The sequence below is a fragment of the Mustela nivalis genome (genome assembly GCF_964662115.1).
Source record: "Mustela nivalis genome assembly, chromosome: 5".
NCBI lineage: Eukaryota > Metazoa > Chordata > Mammalia > Carnivora > Mustelidae > Mustela > Mustela nivalis.
The window spans coordinates 86,997,353-87,017,594 of NC_139024.1; the positions used below are offsets into that span (position 1 = coordinate 86,997,353).

General features: G+C 41.3%; 3 protein-coding genes across 14 annotated transcripts in view; 1 reads left to right on the top strand and 2 right to left on the bottom strand.

The window, feature by feature from the left end:
• Positions 1 to 97: 97 nt before the first annotated feature.
• OARD1 (O-acyl-ADP-ribose deacylase 1) lies at positions 98 to 5,832 on the bottom strand. 2 transcript variants are annotated; one of them, XM_082731740.1, is made up of 6 exons: positions 5,446 to 5,832; positions 4,733 to 4,812; positions 4,250 to 4,394; positions 3,262 to 3,320; positions 2,105 to 2,217; positions 98 to 779 (listed from the first exon to the last, which is right to left on the bottom strand). In XM_082731740.1, the coding sequence occupies exons 2-6, from the start codon at positions 4,769 to 4,771 to the stop codon at positions 677 to 679; spliced, it is 459 nt and encodes a 152-aa protein (XP_082587866.1). In that variant the 5' UTR covers positions 4,772 to 4,812; positions 5,446 to 5,832; the 3' UTR covers positions 98 to 676. The 2 variants fall into 2 exon arrangements, with proteins under 2 accessions (XP_082587866.1, XP_082587867.1); XM_082731741.1 differs by having other exon boundaries at positions 5,462 to 5,814.
• Positions 5,833 to 6,026: 194 nt separating this feature from the next.
• NFYA (nuclear transcription factor Y subunit alpha) overlaps positions 6,027 to 20,242 on the top strand; it is a 28,455-nt gene continuing 14,239 nt past the window's right edge. For 2 of the 11 annotated variants that reach the window (XM_082731721.1, XM_082731725.1), the window contains exons 1-3: positions 12,999 to 13,127; positions 14,681 to 14,764; positions 17,511 to 17,657. In XM_082731721.1, coding sequence (XP_082587847.1) covers positions 13,053 to 13,127; positions 14,681 to 14,764; positions 17,511 to 17,657 — 306 coding nt within the window. In that variant the 5' untranslated portion in view covers positions 12,999 to 13,052. Of the gene's footprint in view, positions 6,218 to 12,994; positions 13,128 to 14,680; positions 14,768 to 17,510; positions 17,658 to 20,242 lie in introns of those variants that run through there. The other 9 variants (XM_082731720.1, XM_082731724.1, XM_082731722.1 and 6 more) reach the window with 7 other exon arrangements.
• The window catches only part of TREML1 (triggering receptor expressed on myeloid cells like 1), a 79,045-nt gene continuing 70,534 nt past the window's right edge, over positions 11,732 to 20,242 (bottom strand). The window contains exon 6 of the mRNA XM_082731732.1: positions 11,732 to 15,009. Within this exon, the coding sequence (XP_082587858.1) occupies positions 14,971 to 15,009 (39 nt within the window). The 3' untranslated portion in view covers positions 11,732 to 14,970. The remainder of the gene's footprint in view (positions 15,010 to 20,242) is intronic.

Here is a 20,242-nt window from a genome sequence, read left to right on the forward strand (position 1 = left end):
TACTCTTCCCACAGGATCTTTTGTCTGATTCTTCCCCAATTAGTTACAGGCAAATCCTCCATTACCACGTCCAGAACAACAGCCATGTGCACAGAACTTCACTGGACCCCCTAAGAAAAAAGTATTTATTTTTCCTTTTCTGTCACCACAAATTTCTTGTTAACAATGTTAAGACTCATTTTTGTAATTTAAACAAAACCAAACCCATAATTCTCTCCTAGGATGAATATGACATAAGGATAATACCAAGCAAGCTCACAAATGACAAAAAATGCAAAACTAATTGAAATGTTCATCCTTCCTGAAATTTTTCTTATTAACAGCAGAGAAGCAGAATCAATGCTGCCACCTAGTGGCAAGCTGAACAAGTCAGGTAAGTATCCTGGATCAAAACGGGTCAGAGGCCCAACACCTCTGATATCCTTGCCTAATATGGGGCATTCCACTCCTTACCTTCCTGAATGTGGGGAAAAAAAAAAATCACAGCAACATTTCCCAAGCAATCCCTCCTCCAGAATCCCAGTCCCATCATGAGAATACAGCAACCCAAGTCTGGCCTGTAACACAGACTACTTCACATGAAACTTTCTTCAGACCATTTTCTGTCAGTTCGTCCAGCGCTACGGTCCAGTAGGGATGACAGGAGACCACGAACACATCCACAGCACACATCTGTTCACAGTGTGTACACAGTAATTCTGATATCTGTGGCTTCAAACACCTCTTCAATCATTGCAGATACATTTTCCCATTGCAGACGATCAAGACCACATCCAATTCTGAAAAAGACAAAACAGCTCCACAGATTGTGATGAAGGTACCTAGGAAATCATTTCTTCACCTTCCTTTGGGCTGCACCCATCCAAAGCATAAAGACAAATGATCTGGCCTCACAACTATGGTGGGAGTTTGGAAGTGAATTCCTGTAGTGAGTCACCTAAGGCTGTTCCTAGATGGCCCCAACATCCAACAGCTGTTGCTTCTCTTTTGCTAGTAAGATGCCACTTCTCAGTTGTTTGAGGCTACCTTGAGAAAGTACCTGCGGTGACATGGGAGACTATCATTCTTTAGCTATTAATAAAAACTAGCTGGGATTTTAAAAACACACTTATGATAATGAAATGTTAAGGAAGATAAAAAGAGGAACAAAGGACAGGATCTCTGCAAAAACGAAATCAAAATGAAATGCTGGGAAATACCAAGCTGATTGCAGTTCAGGTGAGAAACCTGAGTCAAGCCCACAAAACTCTCCTACCTGGCACCTTTCTTCTAAGATGTTACTCTACTGATCCTCAATATCCCTAGGGGTAAAAAGTTTAAAATGGCTAATTTCATACAGTCTGATAATTAAGTCCCTAAAAAAATTATGACAAAAACACACAAGAGTTTCTGATTCGGAAGACACGAATACATTAAAGCCCAGGGTAAATGAGGGATTTTGTAGCTACATTCATAAGTAACTTGGGGCTTGAAACAAACCTGCACACATGGTCAGCACTGACTCAAAATTAGACTGAAAGGAAGAGAAATGACCCCAAGCCTAGTTCCTAAAAAGAAAGTAAATAAAGAGTATATTGCACCCCCAAAGCCATTCCCTTAAGCTCCCAATAGCAAGGATCTAAGACATTACATAAGGGACATATCCTCTGGCTACTACCCACACTGAACACAAGCATGCAGTGTAAAAGGCAGTGATAATTTACAACCTTCTTTGCACCAGATTAACAAGCTTAGGACACATGAAGTGGCCCAGAAGAAAATCACAATTGCTCAGTCTTGGTTCTTAGGCCTTTACTGCTTCAAGAACAGAGCCTCAGTCTCCTCAGGCAGAAGACACCCAAAATTCAACAAAGGTGATTGACCAACAGGTTCTCCCTATGAAGTAGTCTGAAGCAGGGGTGTTTTAATTATCCTGATTCATTCAACCCAGGCTAAGAAACGAATATAATGCAGCTTAAAGGCTAATCACTGGTTCACTGATTGTTAGAAGTTTTTCAATTCAGTTTTTCAATATAAGCCTATATTTTGAGTTAAGCTTTCAAGTCAGACAGCAAATTCCACCACACAATTAAAAGTCTTTATTCAGGGCCTGGGATTTCCTTGCCTGGGCATGGAGAGGTCGGTGACTCCATTCTTCAGACAGTGGGACTTCATGGCCTCTAAACTCTTCTGCAAATTTTCGTAAGTTGGCTTATGTGAAGCCCTTTTCTTGGTAATCTGAGTACAAAGAATGAATTCAAACTTCCATTAGTCCAAAATGACAGCCAAAGAAGAGCCATCACATTCTCCCAACATCCTGATAATTAAAATAAATATATTTCTACAGGAGAGTTTGGAGCAGGATAACAAATGTCATATATTGCCTTTTCCAGTAATGGGAGGCCCTCAGGAAAATCTACTAAAAAAAAGCCCAAGAAACCCAGACACTGTCATGTGATAACCTTTCCTTTTCCCAAGAAGCCCAGATTAGCAGGCAGTGCCTATTGTCTATTGTTTTTAAGCAAGGTAGGTCAAAGTCTTTGTGCCACTTCCCCGAGATAAGCAATATATCTGCAACAAGGAAGAACCAATACCACCTAAGAACTTCCTGTTAGGTCTATTTAGAAGCCACATATATGCTTTTTGTTTCTCTATAATGAACAAAGAGAAACTGGTAGTGTTCCAAACAAGACTGGAAGTCACACTGGCTTTAAGGAGAACATCCAAAGGCCTCAGGACATGTCCCCACTCCGTGTGCTGTCCAAATCACATATGTAGTGGGTTGGTTGCTCTAAGTAACCCAGCACTATCACCAAGAACCTGCACTCTGCACTCCTTCTGGGGCCTGAAGACCACTGACAGTGAAAGAATCCCACATTGAGGCAAAAGGCAGGAAAAGAGCTAAGTAATACCAGGCACTGCATTCAACAGAGGAGAGGGAGATAACTCCTTTGGGCAATATGTCTTTTGAGACATTACTGGTTCTATCTCATTATAATTAGGAAAGAATTAAAGTATGTAGGACATCCCTAACTTTTCCAAGTCTTAAAACAGAGGCTTTTGGTGGCTGTCACAGTACTCTCCACCACGGAGCTGGGATGCAGCCTTAGGTTCCTTTCTAACCCAGTGCTCCAACTTGATCTGAGTGAGCATAAGATCAAAAGATTTTTGTCATCTTTGGTTGTCTAGAATCATGATCAACAAATACAGTACAGCCCATGTGTTCACCAGAGCTTATGACCTAGTGAGAATTGACATAGTGAGAAATGACCCCCATCTTACCAAGTAATATATATATCGCCCATCTCTCTTCAGAACAGCCACTTCTCCAGATTTCTTTTCTAAGAAAAAATTATTTAATAGTAGAAGGGTAAAAAAATAAAAAAATAAAAGCACCGATTTGCATTCTTCAATTAAAAAAAAAATCTTTACAGATCTGAGTTCACTTCAGAGCTAAAAATACTTTTCACTTCTGAAGAAACAGTCCCTGTAACACTTTCCTCCTTATCAGCCTTCCTTAACTTCCAGCTTTATTTTTTGCTCATTTTCCTCTTACCCCATCTTTTGTCCTGACCATATTTTCAAATACACCCATATTCACTTTAAAAACTTTAATGATTTTTTTCACATACAAAGAGTTATTATGCTAAGCATTGTGGAGAACACAGATGTATAAAAGTTCCTAATTACTAATGAGTTTTCAATGAAGAGACAGTGTCACATTTATAAAGAACTACAATAAAAACAGTAAGAAATTGTTTTAAATTAATCACCAGCAGAGGCTGGCCCAATAAGCCTGGACTGTGATCTCAGCAATTGTTTCAGAAGCTCTACAGGTGGATCTAACACTTCTCTTTGGTTTAAAATCTCTGGTAGAAAGTGATGGGAAGGGTCTGTAAGGAAGAGGTTTCTAAACTCCTCTTTGAGGAGTAAGTACAATATGGGTAAACAGAGGATCCTGAATGCTGAGTTAATACCTATAGAACCCAAGCTAAACACTTCAGTTATTAAAGGTTCAGAAATAAGTGGAGTAGTATCAACAAACTTTTAGGACACAGAGAGAGTAGAAACCTTTATAAGAATTCAAGGTTGGTGTGATAAAGACCCAAACTAGAGGCTACTTTTGTAGAGAAAAACCTGAGTACTTACAAGTACTCAGTGGTTAGGAACCCCGCTATCTGCATGTGTACCTGTCTAATAACTAAAATATAACAGGAGCTCAAGATGCTCTCGACAAGGCAGACTAATTCAGCGGTTTTTTAAAACTCACGTTGATTTAACAGTTCCTGCACCCCTCCAAATTTCTTCTTGAAGAGGACAGCTATCCCAGCACCCATTCGACAATCCTCACTGATACAGTGGGCTAAAGAGTCTGTTTTGGGGCATGCAAAAAGGTCTCCTTTCACATAAGTGATCTAAAATGTCAAAAGGGAAAGAAAAGGTTTTATTTGGTACAGAAAAACACTAAGTTGTTTCTTTCATTTCCCTTTACTGAACCCCCCACCACTGTCCCTCCGTGATTTAAAACCCGACCTGCAGAACCTAAGGAACTACAACAAATTAAAGTGTTTGTAAAAGGAAAGTGATGCACGGTTTCTGCCTAGGACTGTATCAGCCCTTCTGAAGTAAATCGGCTGGAGCGGGGCGGGAAAGAAAGACAATTCAATTATTGCTTTAATTAAAAAGTGTTTATGCTTTTGACCTCAATTATTCTGAATTTCAGTTCACCAGTAAGTTAATAGTTGTTACGCACTCTGCTTCCTTCTGAATCTTCATTAGGGCTGCCGGCCATGATATTGAGTTGCTATTTCCAGAACTTAAGTGTCTCTTCGGCTATGAGAAGGAAAAAAGGAAGTAAACATGCTTAGGCGGCTGAATATATTCTATTCAAGCTGCTCTGGCCACCCACTTGGCAATTTATTCCCCCACCATTTATCGCTGAATGTGAGCTCGTTCAGCCTCTAGGAAGTAATACAAAACTCCCCTGGGGCAAGGATGAGGAAGAATGGCTAGGTCCAGAGGCGGCCGGCCTCCGCTCGAATTTCGCGCTTTCCTGGAGCGCCCCGCTCGGCCGGCGAAGAGAAGGCGGTCTCCACGAGGCGCCTCCTCCTTTCTCCGCGCCCGAGCGAGGCGCATTGAGGACAGTCTCCTCTTCTCGGCCTGACCATAAAAGTATTTCCCCAGTGGGTGTGGCCCACAAGAAAAAGGGAGGGACTTGGCCACAGTCCCGAGAGCCGCAAATGAGGAGTGTCCGGACCAGGGGAGTGTACTGCCGAGCCGCCAGCTCTGAAGAGGGAAAGCAAGACTCTCAAGGAAGGCTCGTCCCCACCGGGGACGAACAAGGGAAGGAGTCTAGAGAGGCCTCCCATTCTGTCTCCTACCCTAGGGCGGGTCAGCGAGGGCGTACAGCCTGTCCTGGGGTCCCGGGGAAAGGAGCAGAAAGGCTCGCTCAAAGCCTCAACGTACCGGGGTTACCCTTCACCTGGAAAAGAGTCGGCCGTTGCGAGGTCCCGCCCCGCGGTGACGGGCTCCAGATCCGGCCCTGGTAGGTGGGAAGCAGCAGACGAACCTAGACGCGGAGCCAATCCCGCCACAGCCCTTAGTGGCACGCACCTAAAATGGCCGCCCACCACCCAGGAGCGGGGCGGAAACAAGCCCCTCTAGCTAGCCCGCCGAACTCCCACTCTTTGGTAATGGCCGCCGGACTTCCGGCGGTAAAATCCGTGGAAGGTCCCGCCGCCGTCCGGGCATGCGTAATGAGACAGCCCACCGCAAGTGGGGAAGAACGGCGCTTGCGCATGAGCCCCAGTGGTGTGTCTCCAGCGGCCGCAGAGAAAGGGGAGGGCAGTTGGCAGAGGAGATAGTTAGCGCCTGCGTAGTACTATGTTTAGGGCGGTGTTTGAGTTCAAGGATCTGGCGCGTCTAGAAGGCGCCTGCGTATTCCTTTAGCCGGCGATGGTGTCAAATCAGGGAAGTGGGCGTGGCTTCAGGACACGCCTGCGCGGTGCTCCTTCAACTGGGGGTGGGGCAAGCCCGATGCTGGGGTTAGGGGGCGTGGTCTCAGAGGCGCCTGCGCGGAGGCGGTTGGAGGGAGGCCCGATTCCCCTTTGTTCGGGTTCGCCATTTTGCGAGGCAGCGGCAGTGGCGGCGGCAGCGGCGGCTGGAGCCTCTGATTGGGTTTCGGGGTCCGGTACTGGAGCCAATCAGCGCGGGCAGCGAACCGGGGGAGCGAGGCACGGTGAGTGTGAGGAGCCAATATCCAGCGGCCCAGAGCCGGCCCCAGCGCCCCGATTGGCGGGTCTCGCTGACCACTCAGGAGAGGCCCAGGCGCCCGTCGAGCCCCGGGAGCCTAGCTGAGCCTAGCCGAGCGGGGCGGCCGGCGGCCCTGGCCCCGGGCCTGTGAGTGTCCCGGGCCATTCTCGGCCGGGGCCTGCAGGGGGCCGCCCCGCGCGAGGATGGCGCCCTCGGGAGCGAGCATCTCCGGGTTCACACTCTTGCAGGGTGCCTGTGCCAGTTGGGGATGCCTCCCCGTTCTCCCGATTCTTAAGCCCAGTTTGTCAGGCCCAGGCTCGGGGTTGGTGGCCTGCCTGCCACGAATGCCCCTACACTCAGGTTCACGCACGCCCGGGGCTTTGGCGGTCTTCTCCAGATCGTTCCAGTAAAAAAAAAAACTGAAACCCGCCCTTGCACTCTCCGTGCTCCAGCCCTCGGGACGGGAAGTCTCCCGCGGGGCCCGCGATCCCCAGTCTTCCGAGAGTCGGGTCCGCCTGTCTGCAGTACCCCTGGGTCGCGAGTGAGGCCTGGGGAAGGTACGCGCCGCGGCCACAGGGCCCGGAGTGCCGCGGGGAGAGGAAGCCAGCGCGTCCCCGCCTTGGCTCTCTGCGTGCCCGCCCCCGCTATCTCCCGGGCCAGGGGAGGGGGGTCCGTTAGTGCGCCCACTCCCCTACCCCGCCGCGCCCCTCCTCTCAGCACGCTCGTCCCGGGTCTCCGGCCCGGCGCCGTTACCACCCCCTTTTGGCTCGTCATTTCCTCTTCTCCCCGCCCCGCTCGCCCGGGCAGAACCGCACACCTCCGTCTTGGAGTCCGACCAAGCGGTCTCCCTTTCTTGTCCTGGCTGTACAGCCGCCAGTGCATTCGGTGCCTGGAACCTCACTTCTAGAAGATTGCCAGCCCTGCGGATTCCTTTTCCCGGAGGCTGCACAACTTGTTTCTCATATTATTAGTTTTCCCCGTTGCTCATTTTGCGAACTCTCCCTTCTTTGGGAATGTAGAATTCTTTTTTTTTTTTCTTTTTCCTTTCACTTTTCGGTGTCACTTTGCATGTGTCAGGCTTGACTCGTTAGTTCAGTCCACAGCCATCTCTTGATTTATTATTTTTGTTTTTTAAGCATACTTTCTAATTCCATGTTAACGTTTTCTACTCAGGTATTTGTAGAAACTTCACAGTTTTGTGGGGTTTCGTTAGGGTGAGAACTCTTTGACAGCCATGTCTCTAGCAATTAGTATGTACCAAGCATCACTCTATATGCTGGGGAGAAAGTAGGGAGAGGTCAGTTAAGGATCGTACTGCCTGGTGGAGATTAACAAGTGAACAACTAAATAATACTTAAAGGTTAGTGCCATAAGGAGGCCAAGTTCAATTCTGTGAAGTTACTGGTGTGTGAGAACTAACAACCTCGGTGTCAGACTCGATGTTGCCACACTTTTCATTGGCCTTAAATGACAATAGAATTTCTTCCGACAGGAAAGAATGGAAGGGCATTAGACACAGAGAAAAGCATGTGCAGAGACACCAAACTGTGCTGTGTTTGAGGGGAAAGGTGGGGGAAGTCACTGGACAGTACTCAGGAGAATTGAGGCTGGAAGGCCCAGGTGGTAAAAGGACTTGTATATCTTGATAAGGGATTTTCAGAAATAGTTGGGTTTTGGATCCTCAGATGGAAGAAATCCTGGGGTGTGTTTTTTTCTGGGGTCTGAAAAATGAATTTCTGAACTCTGGGCTTCTGCAGTACAACAGTAGCCGAATTTGGGGGAAGAAAGGAAGATTTTTCTCCCAGGACTTTAAAAGTTTTTATTCATGTGAAGCAAGCATCTTCTAAGTCGTGGCAAGTGCACTGGGTCTTAAGTATATGGTGCCCATTTTTATGATCACATTAAAGGTCATGAAACTGACAAATTTCAGAAAACTCTTCCTGGTCCAGTGCTCTCTCCACTACTAAAGCGTCGAAGAGGGTTTTTTTGTTTTCAGTTTTTAGAATGCATTTGATGCGTTCAAATATGTTTTTTGGAACATATTTGTTTTCCAAACATTGTTTTAACCTTGGTATGTAAAAATGGATATATAGAGCCTCTTTAAAACCACTGGGCACTTTCACTAGACTTTTCTTAAAGGCAGTTACAAGTTAGAGTCTGGTTGCTCTTGTGCTAAACATCTCTAAAGCCTCCACCTGTCTGCAGAAGAACTTCTTTGCCTGGAATTTCAAGAAGTAGTATTCTGGCCTCTAGCTTTCTCTTGACATGGGTCCTTTTAGCCTGCTATTCATATCCTGAAATTTCTGTTCTTGTTTTTATGCTGGCTCTTCATGGAGAGTACTCCGCCCCTCCCACATCATCACATGTATAAATTCTGCTCACACTGTGGACCGGTCAGGTGCTACATTTTCCTAAAGCCTTCCTTGACTTAACCTATGCCCAGGTGGAAGAAATGCCTCTTCTCCCTGTTACTGATTTACCTTGTTTCTCACTTAGGGTTCCAGTATAGCTTTTTACTTCTTTACCAAACTTAAAGACTCTTTGAAGTTAAGATCTTTATCAGAGTTTTCTTCTTATTTCTGAAACCTTCAGGATGGTGTCTGGCAAATGATGCCTCATTAGTGGAGACAAGGAACAAATAAGGAACTCCAGTCTGGAAATCCCTTGGACAGTAGGGAAGCTGGACAGTCCTTAGTTCTCTGGTCTTTTATCAAACACAGATGAGGACCCATTTGTTGAGTTGTGAAGTCACTTTAGTGGGTGATGCTGCTATTTTTTTTTTACAATACAGTAGGAAGTATCTGTGCATCTTATGTTTCATAAAGATAAGCACTTGTAGACACTTTGTTGCAGTTATTTTTTTTCTGTTAGGTGTGCAGTGATTTGTGGGCAAGAAGATTGAAGGCATTGTTGCAATCTTTACCTGGTAGGGATTGTTAAATACAGTAATTCCAAAGGGCTTTCACATGCTTATGGTTGAGATTTGGAAGTTTTAGCTTTAAAATGTGTAGGGACACGTAGAATGGGTTACTGGTAGTTAGCTATGTTTAGGGTTCTGCACCTTAAAGCGGGGAGGAAGAGGATTTTCATGCTAGCAAGAATATACACACACTCTTTGAGAAAGAAACATCCAAAACTATGTTAGGATCGAGAGCTAGACTGAGTAAATCTGGCTGACTTAATTTTTTTCAAATGTTGGACAGAAAAGCAGTGGAGGATACACAATGTCATGTTGTATTGCAGTTTTGCTAACTGAAGCTCAAGGTAGTAGGAGCACATGGCTTCTGTGAAACCAGTTGTGTACATATTCACCATTAGCAGTCTCGTTATCATGTTGCAGCCTGAATCCCTCATTCATCGGAAAGAAAAATGCTGTTAGATTGAGAACCGCTTCCTTTTTTACCCTTCAATGTACAGTGATTATTACTAGCATAAACTAGTTGGGAAAATCTGCATGATGTTCTGTTTTACTCATTCTCGTATCCTTCATAAAATACATTTCTGGAAATTAGTGGTCATGGAAAAAAATCTCATACAGGAAAGGGATTTGGGCAGGGGAGTAGATGGTGGAGTGTTGAAAGAAGATGTTCCTTCATGATCCCAATTTTTTAAATCAACTTTATTGAGATACAGTAAGACATAAAGTAATCATTTTTTTAAGTGTTCATTTTGATGAGCTTAGGTTTATATACCTATGTGACGACTGCCATGATAAAAATATATAAAACATATTCATCACCCCAGAAAGTTTCAGGTGCTCTATCCTGATCAACTTCCCACCCCTATCCTGCCCTGCCTTTCCAGTCCCAGGGAACCACTGATCTGCTTTCTGTCTCTAGATTTCTGGGCGCCTGGGTGGCTCAATGGGTTAAGCCTCTGCCTTCAGCTCAGGTCATGATCTCAGGGTCCTGGGATCGAGCCCGCTTTGGGCTCTCTGCTCAGCAGGGAGCCTGTTCCCCACCCCACCCTGACTGTTGCTCTGCCTACTTGTGATTTCTCTCTCTCTGTGTGTCAAATTTCTCCTGCATTTTGAGTTTCATGTAAATGGAATCACTTACACTCTTTTGTTACCAAGATCCTTAATTCTTTAATTTTATTAGTTTATAAACATAAATACATTGTAGTGAAGTTAGAGACAAGGTAGTTTAGGGAAGACCATTTACTTCCCTGGCAGAGCCATTTAGTGTTGCTGAAAACTTGATTTCTGTACTGTTCCAGAACCTCAGGAGCCGACTTAGTCAACCGGTTCCGAAGAGAACTGGTGTAAAAATCAAAGTCATTTTGTCAGTATACAATGAGAAATAACAAGTTCATTTGTGTTACTGATCATATTTGGTTTCTGTTGGCGTATCTGTATGTAAATCCAAATTATAGTTAGATAGTTGCTTGGTGAGCATTCCATCAGAGCAAGGGTAGTGAGTTAGAGAACCATATGGTCACAGAACAGCATGCAGTGATGGCACAGTCATCCTGTCACTTATTTATGGCTCTTACACTCTTACTCTGCATACCATTTTGGTGATGAGTAATAAGCTATACACGTATTTTAGTATAAAAATTTTCAGACATACAATAAAGTTGAAAGAATTTTACAATAAACCCCAGCATATACCCATCACCTAGCATCTCTTGTTAACACTGTACCATATTTGATTTATCAGGTATCTCCATCCATTCATATATCAATCCGTCTTATTTTTTGATGCATTTCAGGGTGAATTTTAGACCTAAATATACTTCTTCCTAAATACTTGCACATGCACTTGAATATATTTTTATTTCTCTCACACCATATTGAGACAGTTTACAAGTGATTAATCTCATCTACCATGTGTGATTTTATGGAGTAGTGCATTTCTTTGCCTACGTAATGTGCAGTTCATTTTAGCTCACATAACTTTATCATTCGAATTTTAGAATTTATGAAAGCCTGGAGAAAAATTGGGGGTGAAGATTTATCTACATTTTGATTATATATGCATGTACCTTTCTCATACTTCCAAGGTGAATTACTCTTTGATGGTAATTGGTATAATTTTGGTAGTTGGTATAATTTTTAAATTTTTGAGTCAAATTTATCTAAGGTTCTCAAGTACCATTTCTATTTATCTGATTGCATCCTTATTTTTAAAAAGTCTTTAAGTGAGCAGGATTAATTTGACCAAGGCCTGAATATTTGATAATATTTAGGGACTTACTCCTTTTCTAATGTTTGAAATTATACTATAGAAACGATATTGTGACGTGATGGTAACGACAGAGGAAGAGTCCTTCCTCTTTAGAGATAAAGTTAGAATTTTGGAATAACAGGGGCGCCTGAGTGACTCAGTCGTTAAGTGTCTGCCTTCAACTCAGGTCAGGATCCCAGGGTCCTGGGATGGAGCCCCCTGTCTGGCTCCCTGCTTGGCAGGAAGCCTTCTTCTCCCTCTCCCACTCCCACTGCTTGTGTTCTCTCTCTCCCTGTGTCTCTCTCTGTCAAATAAATAAAATCTTTTTAAAAAAAAAAAGAATTTTAGAATACTACAGTGTCTGGTATTTACTTTAAAATAATTCAGGGGTGGGTAGAAAGTAGATGAGGTGTGTAAAACAGGATTGACCATGGGGTAAGAATTAGAGATGGCTGTGGGGGCTCATTAATGATGTTCTCAGTTCTCTCTCTCTCTCTCTTTCTCTTTTTTTTTTTTAAAGATTATTTATTTATTTAGAGAGCATGCATGTGCACGCATAATCAAAGGGAGGGACAGAGGGAGAGAATCTTCTTTAGATTTATTTAGAGAATGTGCACTAATGTGGGTAGGGGCAGAAGGAAAGGAAAAGAGAGAATCTTAAGCAGACTTCATGCTGTACATGAAGCCCAAAGCAGGGCTTGACTTCACGACCCCAAAATCACGACCTGAGCCAAAACCAAGAGTCTGACACTTAACTGACTGAGCCATCTCGGCCGCTCCTATAACTGTTCTTGCATAGGTTTGGAAAATGCCATTAAAAAAAAAAAATTAAAATTATATAATAAAGGGTAGGGTGGAATTAGGTCTATTGGGTTGGCATTTGAATGTAAGAGTGGGGGAAACTTAAGTTCTTTCTAGAGAAACTTGTAGCCTTAATATGTCATGTAAAATTTTTCCTTCTATTTATAAACATCATTTTTGCCATTTTATTTCTTGCTCTGGATTAAAATGCAAATTCCTAAACCTTCACTTGAGCTTTCTTAATACTACTTAATGGAGATTTTGATAAGCAAAATGGCTAACTTCAGGTCTGGGTAATTTCCTTATTAAATAATAAGCCATGAAATTTTACATTGCAGACCATGTGTAGCGAACTAGAGTAACACATTTGGTATTTTATTGGCAGGCTGCAAGAATGTGCTACAAAATAAAGAAACTGTTTATCTTCTAAAATATGCGTGTAGACCTTAAAACCAGTGTTAAATAGGCCTTGTAAAAACGTGATATTGTGGTTTCATGAGTATTCCTAAATTTGAAATGTTCCCCCGGTAGTATTGAAGGTAAGGCTGCCAATCAGAAATGACTAAAAGCACTTTGAAGACATGTGAAATGGCATTATGGTATTGTTGGCCTGAGTGTGCCTTGTAATCCTAGTTACAAATGATGTCAAAAATGAACGTTTCCTGTTCTCTTACCCTGTTTACTTTCGAATAAAGCACAGCATTAAGTTATCAATGTTAATCACCTGGCAAGGCTTTTATTAACAATCTCACTTAGTTTCTTTCCAACCCTTCTAATAGGAGTGCATTTCGCAGTCTTCTAGGATCTCCTGAGTGAAACTCACTGTGGACAGGATTCTAACTTGGAGGGATCATGGAGCAGTATACAGCAAACAGCAATAGTTCGACAGAGCAGATTGTTGTGCAGGCTGGACAGATTCAGCAGCAGGTATGGAAGTACAACTGCTTTAAACAGCACAGCTTTGGAGCACCACTCAAGTGGGGAATTTATTTAGAGGTCCCAGATCTTACAAATAATAGGTCTGGTGACTTGTGCCAGAATGCTTTTTGAAGATTGGTTGTGCTGGGATTTCTCTCATGAGCTCTGTGTTCAGTCCATGACAACATAAAATTCACTCTTCTCAGGAGTCTTGTGTAATACTGAATTGCCCATTTCATTTTGCTTAAAGTCAAAACCTGGTCTGTTCTCAGATGGAAATGTGGAGGGTTTTGTTTTTGTTTTTTCTGGATTCAGTTTTGTTGTTTCTCTTCTTGATTAAACTAGCTTTGTGATCTTTCAAGGCTGTGGCATAGTGATAAACCAAGATAGTCAGTATCCAAGAAACCCACTCTTCTTTGATTTGATCCGTCAGGGTGCTTATTCTGAAAAGCTGTAGTTCAACATGAGGTTAATACTTAGCCCCTCTTACGAATAAGCACATACTAGAAAGGAATCCCCTGTTGGTTTATTCCTTAATAAGATAGATTGCTTTTTTAGATTTATACAGAGATTACATTTTCTGATGCTCTCTACTAGCTTTTTATTTTAGTAAAAGTTTGTGTTTCTCCCTAGAAGAAAAGATATTCATTATGCATCTGTTTGACCTTAGGCCAAGATTGGGGAATGTTTTGTTTCCAAAGGGAACTTAGAGAATACAGAAAGGTAGATGATAGGGAGTGCAAAAGCTGTTTTGATGGTAACTTGTTCCTAGCTAATGATCAAAGGAAGGAGCAACTTTTGATTAAAAGAAAGTAATTACTTAAAGTCCTTCGCTAGCTTTTCCTTCCACACGCAGCTGCTATGTCTCTGGCAGCCTCCTTCAGCTGCCTGCTTGGGGAAGGGGATTCCACAAAGGGCCTTCTATTCACAGAATCGCCCTGATGGATAAAGTCTTTTTCTGTCAGAATTTATCATTAAAGGATATAAAAATTAGGTTAAATCACTGAAAACATTGCTTCTAAGGTAATCCAATTGAGTAGAAGTTATCTTAGTTTTGGGCCATGAGAGAGCAGTGACCAGCATGAAGATGATTTTGGTTCACAGTGATTGCTTCATTCTTCCTATCTGGTCATTACATTTAAGTCCCAGAAATTCTTCACTGTAGCTTCAAAGCTGTAAAAACCCGATAACTTTGTTGTTGTGAACTCATTTGAGGAAATAAAAAGCATTAAGATAACTCAAAGCAGAAGGATCAAATGCTTATTTCTGGAGGGAAGGAGTTCATTTAAAAAAATTGTGTTAATGATGGACAACTATTGTTTTTGAGTCATGGAAATGTGTTTTGAGTTTCACTCTGGGGATAGAGGGCTAATATCTTTGATCCTGCTACCATGACAAAATAGCTTCAGTATAGGGAGTCTCTACAGTTTTGAAAGTCTTCTTGGGTGGGACTGTTGAAAGAAGATTCCCTCCTTCTCCCACAAGAGGTAAGGTGATCTCATATCTTGAACTCTCCATTTCCTTCCTGACACATTTCAAGCTCTTCCTGTTCCTGTTCTCAGCAGCAGGGTGGTGTCACTGCTGTCCAGTTGCAGACTGAGGCCCAGGTGGCATCCGCCTCAGGCCAGCAAGTCCAGACCCTCCAGGTAGTGGTGCCCTCTCTGATTCTCTGTAAGCCCTGCATGAACTTCTTCTGTCCTCATGTCTGGTGCTGTTTGTGGTAGGATCTCAAGGAGGAATGGCAAAGCCAGTTGCATGTTTTTGATGCTGTTAACTTGTGTTTGAGGCTTTTAAGATTCCAGTTTCCCCAATGTTTCATGCCTAGTTGTGTAGCGACCCCAGTATCAATTTTCTAAAATTGAATTTGGCGGTTGTGTTTCTTTGGGAATACCTGGGAAGGAAATGGTATAAGCGACGGTAAGAAATTCTTACAAGTAACATTAAAATCTATTTAGATCTCAAGCTCTATGATCAGAATGCACGGTAAAATTCCTATTTGTATTTATCATAGTGGAATAAAAAATAACTAGGGTTAGATTATGTTTTATTTTTATTAAAAGGGCAACTCAGCTGCAGAATAATCCTTTTACTTTGCAAGGTTTATCTGATCAGTGAATCTTGTTAATCTCTTAGCTGCTGCCTTTTCACTACCTTTCCTGAGGAAACCATGTCCAGTTTTATTACTACATTTGCAAAGATTACCGTGTATCTCTTCCTCAGACAGAGGTGGAATATGCTTTCTATAAGTCTTAGGTGTTACAGCCTATAAGAATTCTTAACTAGAGCAGTTCCCTAACATTATGTATTGCCAAGCTAAATATCCTAAATTGGCGTTATATTTTGGCCAGTGCCTATGTAAAAATGAGCCCAAGTTTTTTCTCTGTCTATGGGTTACTTTGATGAAAATGACTCTGTTTTGAGAAATTGACAAAATTTGAGTGCCCTTCCTTTTTTCCTTCATTGAATGGAAATGATTCAAAGTAGAACTTAGAATGTAGAACTGGCATCTTACTTCAGTGCTGTGAAGCACCTGGCAGTTACCTGCCCCTCGTCGTAATCATTTCAGCCTTACCCACACACTTGCCACATGTAGTAACTAATGGTAATATGCAGTTAGTTCTGGACATAAATTAGACTGAAAAAATGCTGAGCTTATAGGTACTCCTAAATATGTTCAAATCTCAGAGTTCAACAGCTTGTTCTTCATGTTTTTCATGCTTGCTTCATCTTATTGATACATAAAACAGTATTGTCATTAACCCCTTGTGGAATGGGAATGTAACATGCTCTTAACTGTATGGCTTCTTGTCTGATGCATGTGTCCTTGTAATCATTCATATGTTGTAAACACAGTGGACTCCTTGGAGTCTCAAATGGTTTATCATGTATACATTTAGCATGTCAGTGAGGGGAGAAATTCAAGATGATGGGTAGTCAGAAACTTATGAACAGTTGGGCCTTAAAATTTATGTTTCTTACTTATGTAGATTTTATTTAAAAGAAATGGAAAGACTTTATGTAAATGATGAAAACCTTTCCTCTAGGGGTCTCATTATTTTGGAGAATTTTTAATACTTCTTGCAGTTACTCATTTAATAAATATTCAGAACAATCCTTTCTGATGGAGTATATGCAAACATTGGTATAGCAAAGGGAATTTAATTTGATAAGGAAGGGAGAAAGCATGAGAGAATCAGATTGTAAGGTCCTTTAAAAAGTAAAGGGGAATTTCTCAATGAACAGTTTATGAAACTTAGGGTTTAAATGTTCCTAACGATTCTGATGCATTTGGTGGTGGTGGTGGTGATGAGGAAGAGGGCACCTTAATAGCTAATCTATTCATCTAGGGAAGACTGACCTTTTAACCAATTACTGTTATTTGAACACACTTTTCAAGGGAATTAAGAATTAGAATTCATATTTTAGTCATATGAATATTCTTGTGTTCTGTTACAAATAATTCCTCAAATTATTCCTCAAGGACAGAATCTGAAAATGAAAATTTTGGACTTGTAGCTATTCTTTTGGACCTTTTTTTTATATTGGGATTTAAGATGTTACAGAGCACGTATATAATGCCCTAGCTTGTAAAGTACTGTTTACTCATAGGAGCTTGAAAGTTGGGAGTTTTTTGGTACACTTGAGTGTATTAATTCCCATATTTATCACTGTTTCTTTTAAAACTAAAACAACTATGCAGATACTGGAGGGTCCAGTGTGAGGAATTCACCAAAGAGCTTGAAAACTGATCAGAAAATATTTCTAGGCCTTCCCTAGTGGGCTCTTGAAACAACCATAGGACTAGAATTCCCAGAGTGATACAGAGAATAAAAGTTGTATATTTCATTTATGCTTGAGAGACTATAGGGAGAAAGGGTCTTCTGCATAAGCTTCCAGAGCTGCTTGCTACCCATCCTTCTGGAGTCATTACTAGGTGGTTTGATTTATTCCTTCCAGGTTATGTAGAATTTGCACTCACACACCATCACCACCATCAGCCTTCCCTCTCATTGCCTCCTCTCCAGGCTTTACTAGAAACTATACCTGAATGATAGTCTCAAAAGGCACATAGTCTGGATGTTTTGATTAAGTGCTTCTCATGGATTTAGCCTGTATTTGATGACAAATGCCTTATGTCTGTTGAGGCTTCCTCAAGACCCTGGATATACTTCATTATATCTGACCTTAAAGTGTTCAATTTGGCGTTTAGTCAAAGATAGAGCATTTTTAAAGAAGATAACTTAAAGACAGAGACTTGAGACTTACTTTCTTAGTGTCTCTTCTACCTTTTCCCGCTCTACCAAGGCAACAGAATAGTTCCAGTGATTATCTTTGGTAAAAACCATTTTGTGTCTTAGGTTATTTCATTGTTCTTATCTTATTTCCTTCTAGGTTCAGGGGCAGCCATTAATGGTACAGGTCAGTGGAGGCCAATTAATCACATCAACTGGCCAGCCCATCATGGTCCAAGCTGTCCCTGGTGGACAAGGTCAAACCATCATGCAAGTACCTGTGTCTGGGACTCAGGGTTTGCAGCAGGTGAGCGTTGCAAAAAAATGTTCAGACAGAATATCAGAGTAACAGAGTAGAGGTTTTAAAGAAGAGCTTGTTAGAAACTGTTGATTTGGCATTTAATCATTTGCCACCCTACATTCACAAAATTAGTTAATTTTCTGCTTTTGTACCACAAGTGACAAAAGAATTAAAGAAATTGGAATGTCTCTGGTAAGGACTAAAATGTTAGGTATGATATTGAATCAGTATATAAAGAATACAAAAAGATGAGAGTCCAGTTTATTAGAAGTAATTCATTGGTTTGATCTTCTTTGGAATTTCTGGCAACTGAAAGAATTTATAGTGTGCCTCGGAAATTAACTGTTCTTGGTCAGGAAGGTTATTTTTTCATCACTTGCTAGATAATCCAAATTATAAATTACTTGGAAAAAAATGAAAGGAAATCTGAAAATGAAAATTTTGGACTTGTAGCTATTCTTTTGGATATTCCATTTCATTTCTAACATGGCTTTTTGGCTTTCAGAATGCAGTCAGTTAGCTCGGTGTTTTTATATTGAGATTTAAGATGTTACAGAGCATGTATAATGCCCTGGCTTCTGAAGTAGTCTGTTTACTCATAGGAGCTTGAAAGTTGGGAGTTTTTTGGTACACTTGGTACACTAGCTACAAGTCCAAAATTTTCATTTTCAGATTTCATTTCATTTTTGATATGATATTTTGATATGATATTCATTTCATTTTGATAATATGGATTATCTAGCAAGTGATGAAAAAAAAATGCTTCAGTCCAAACCCATCACACACACCTAAAGCTGTACTTAGAGCAAAATGTGTAACCCTTAAATACTTCTTTTTTTCTTTTCTAAGATTTTATTTATTTATTTGCCAACAGAGCACAAGCAAGGGGATCAGCAGGCTGAGGGAGTGGGAGAAGCAGACTCCCTGCTGAGAAGGGAGCCTGACATGTGGCTCAGTCCCTGGACCTGGGATTATGACCTGAACTGAAGGCAGACACCTAACTGACTGAGCCATGCAGGCATCCCAATACTTTTATTGTAAAAGAACTGAAAAATGAATGGTATTTCCCTTTCAAAGTTAGAGAAAGGAAGAAAGAACAAAATGAGCAAAAAAGCAAGTTAAAATTAATGAAGTAGAAAATTAACAAAAACGTAGAAAGGGTGAATAAAGACAGATTCTGTAAACAGACCAGTAAAGTGCTTAGGTAAATCCACTGGAAAGACCGATTTAGAAACAGAAAACAAAGATAAAATAAGATGCAGCTCGGTAGCATCAGATTTGTAAAAACTAGAGGGATTTTTTAATTGAGTTGGTAAAAATTAAAAAGAGTTTATGTCCAATGCTATAATAGATGTAGAGAAAATGAAACATTGTTTATAATTTCAAATTCTGAAGGCATCTCACTATTAAATATATAAATATAAACCTTTGCTCTTTCTGCCCCACTTCTGAGAATCTGTTGTGTAAGAAGAAAAGCACCCACGTACAGGGAAAAATGTGCAAAAACATTGCAGCATTGTACTAGGAAAAAAAAATGTAACCCATATGTCCATTCCATCAATAAGGATAAAGAAATTGCTGAATACATCATACTCTGTATGTTCATATATGGAGCATTTTGTCCTTATTAAAAAGGATGAGGGGGGCGCCTGGATGGCTCAGTGGGTTAAAGCCTCTGCCTTTGGCTCAGGTCATGATCCCAGGGTCCTGGGATTCAGCCCCAAGTTGGGCTCTCTGCTCAGCAGGGAGCCTGCTCCCCCCTCTTTCTCTGCCTGCCCCCTCTGCCTACTTGTGATCTCTGTTTGTCAAATAAATAAACAAAATCTTTAAAAAATAAATAAATAAAAATAAAAAAACTTAAAAAGGGTGAGGGGTAATAGATATTGAAGTATTTTTAGTGAAAAATAATTTGCAGAGAATTATATATACTATGTGATTTCTGTAATGAATAGCTAAACACTCATGGGTTATGTGCATAGAGGCAGGGGCAAGGGAGAACTATTAACTTTCTAGTGTATCTGTATTTTGTTTTAACAGTTAAAATGATTCCAATGGTTTAGGTATTATGGGGGAATTTAATAGAAGTTGAAAAACCCAGCCATGATCACACTACTTTATAAATCTAAAATTAATTTTTATATAAACCCTTGTAATTGTATGTATACTTTCCTTGCAAAGTGTATTCTGGGATTTTTTGTTTGTTTTGCTGTATTTTTGTTTTTTGTTTCTATAGGTAAGATCACTATAAATGTATTTGAGTGTGATTGCTTTATTTTCCAGTTGAATTCTTAGAGTAATTTCTTTGGAGTGGAGGGATTGCTTGAGCAAAGGGTAAGATCATTTTTAAGGCCGTTGGCATATTTTTGCCAAGATAGAGTTGTAGTTAGGATTAAAAATAGCTTCCACATTGCTCTATGCATAAATGTATGAGGCTTTAAATATATTTTTTGTGTGTGTTTGCCGCAGTGTTGTACTGCTATTTCATTTCTGTCCTTCCCATTGCCTCCTCTCCAACTCCCCCTTTGCCACACCTTCCTCTCCACTGTTGAGTGGAAATGATATAATGCTAGGAACTCTGTACTGTGAATGCA

Coding starts and splice junctions, on each gene's coding strand:
- OARD1 (XM_082731740.1), bottom strand. CDS start 4,771: ATGGCCGGCAGCCCTAATGAAGATTCAGAAGGAAGCAGA. Junction 4,395..4,732: donor AAGATTCAGAAGGAAGCAGA/GTGCGTAACAAC, acceptor TTGACATTTTAG/ATCACTTATGTGAAAGGAGA. Junction 780..2,104: donor ACCGACCTCTCCATGCCCAG/GCAAGGAAATCC, acceptor TGTCTTTTTCAG/AATTGGATGTGGTCTTGATC.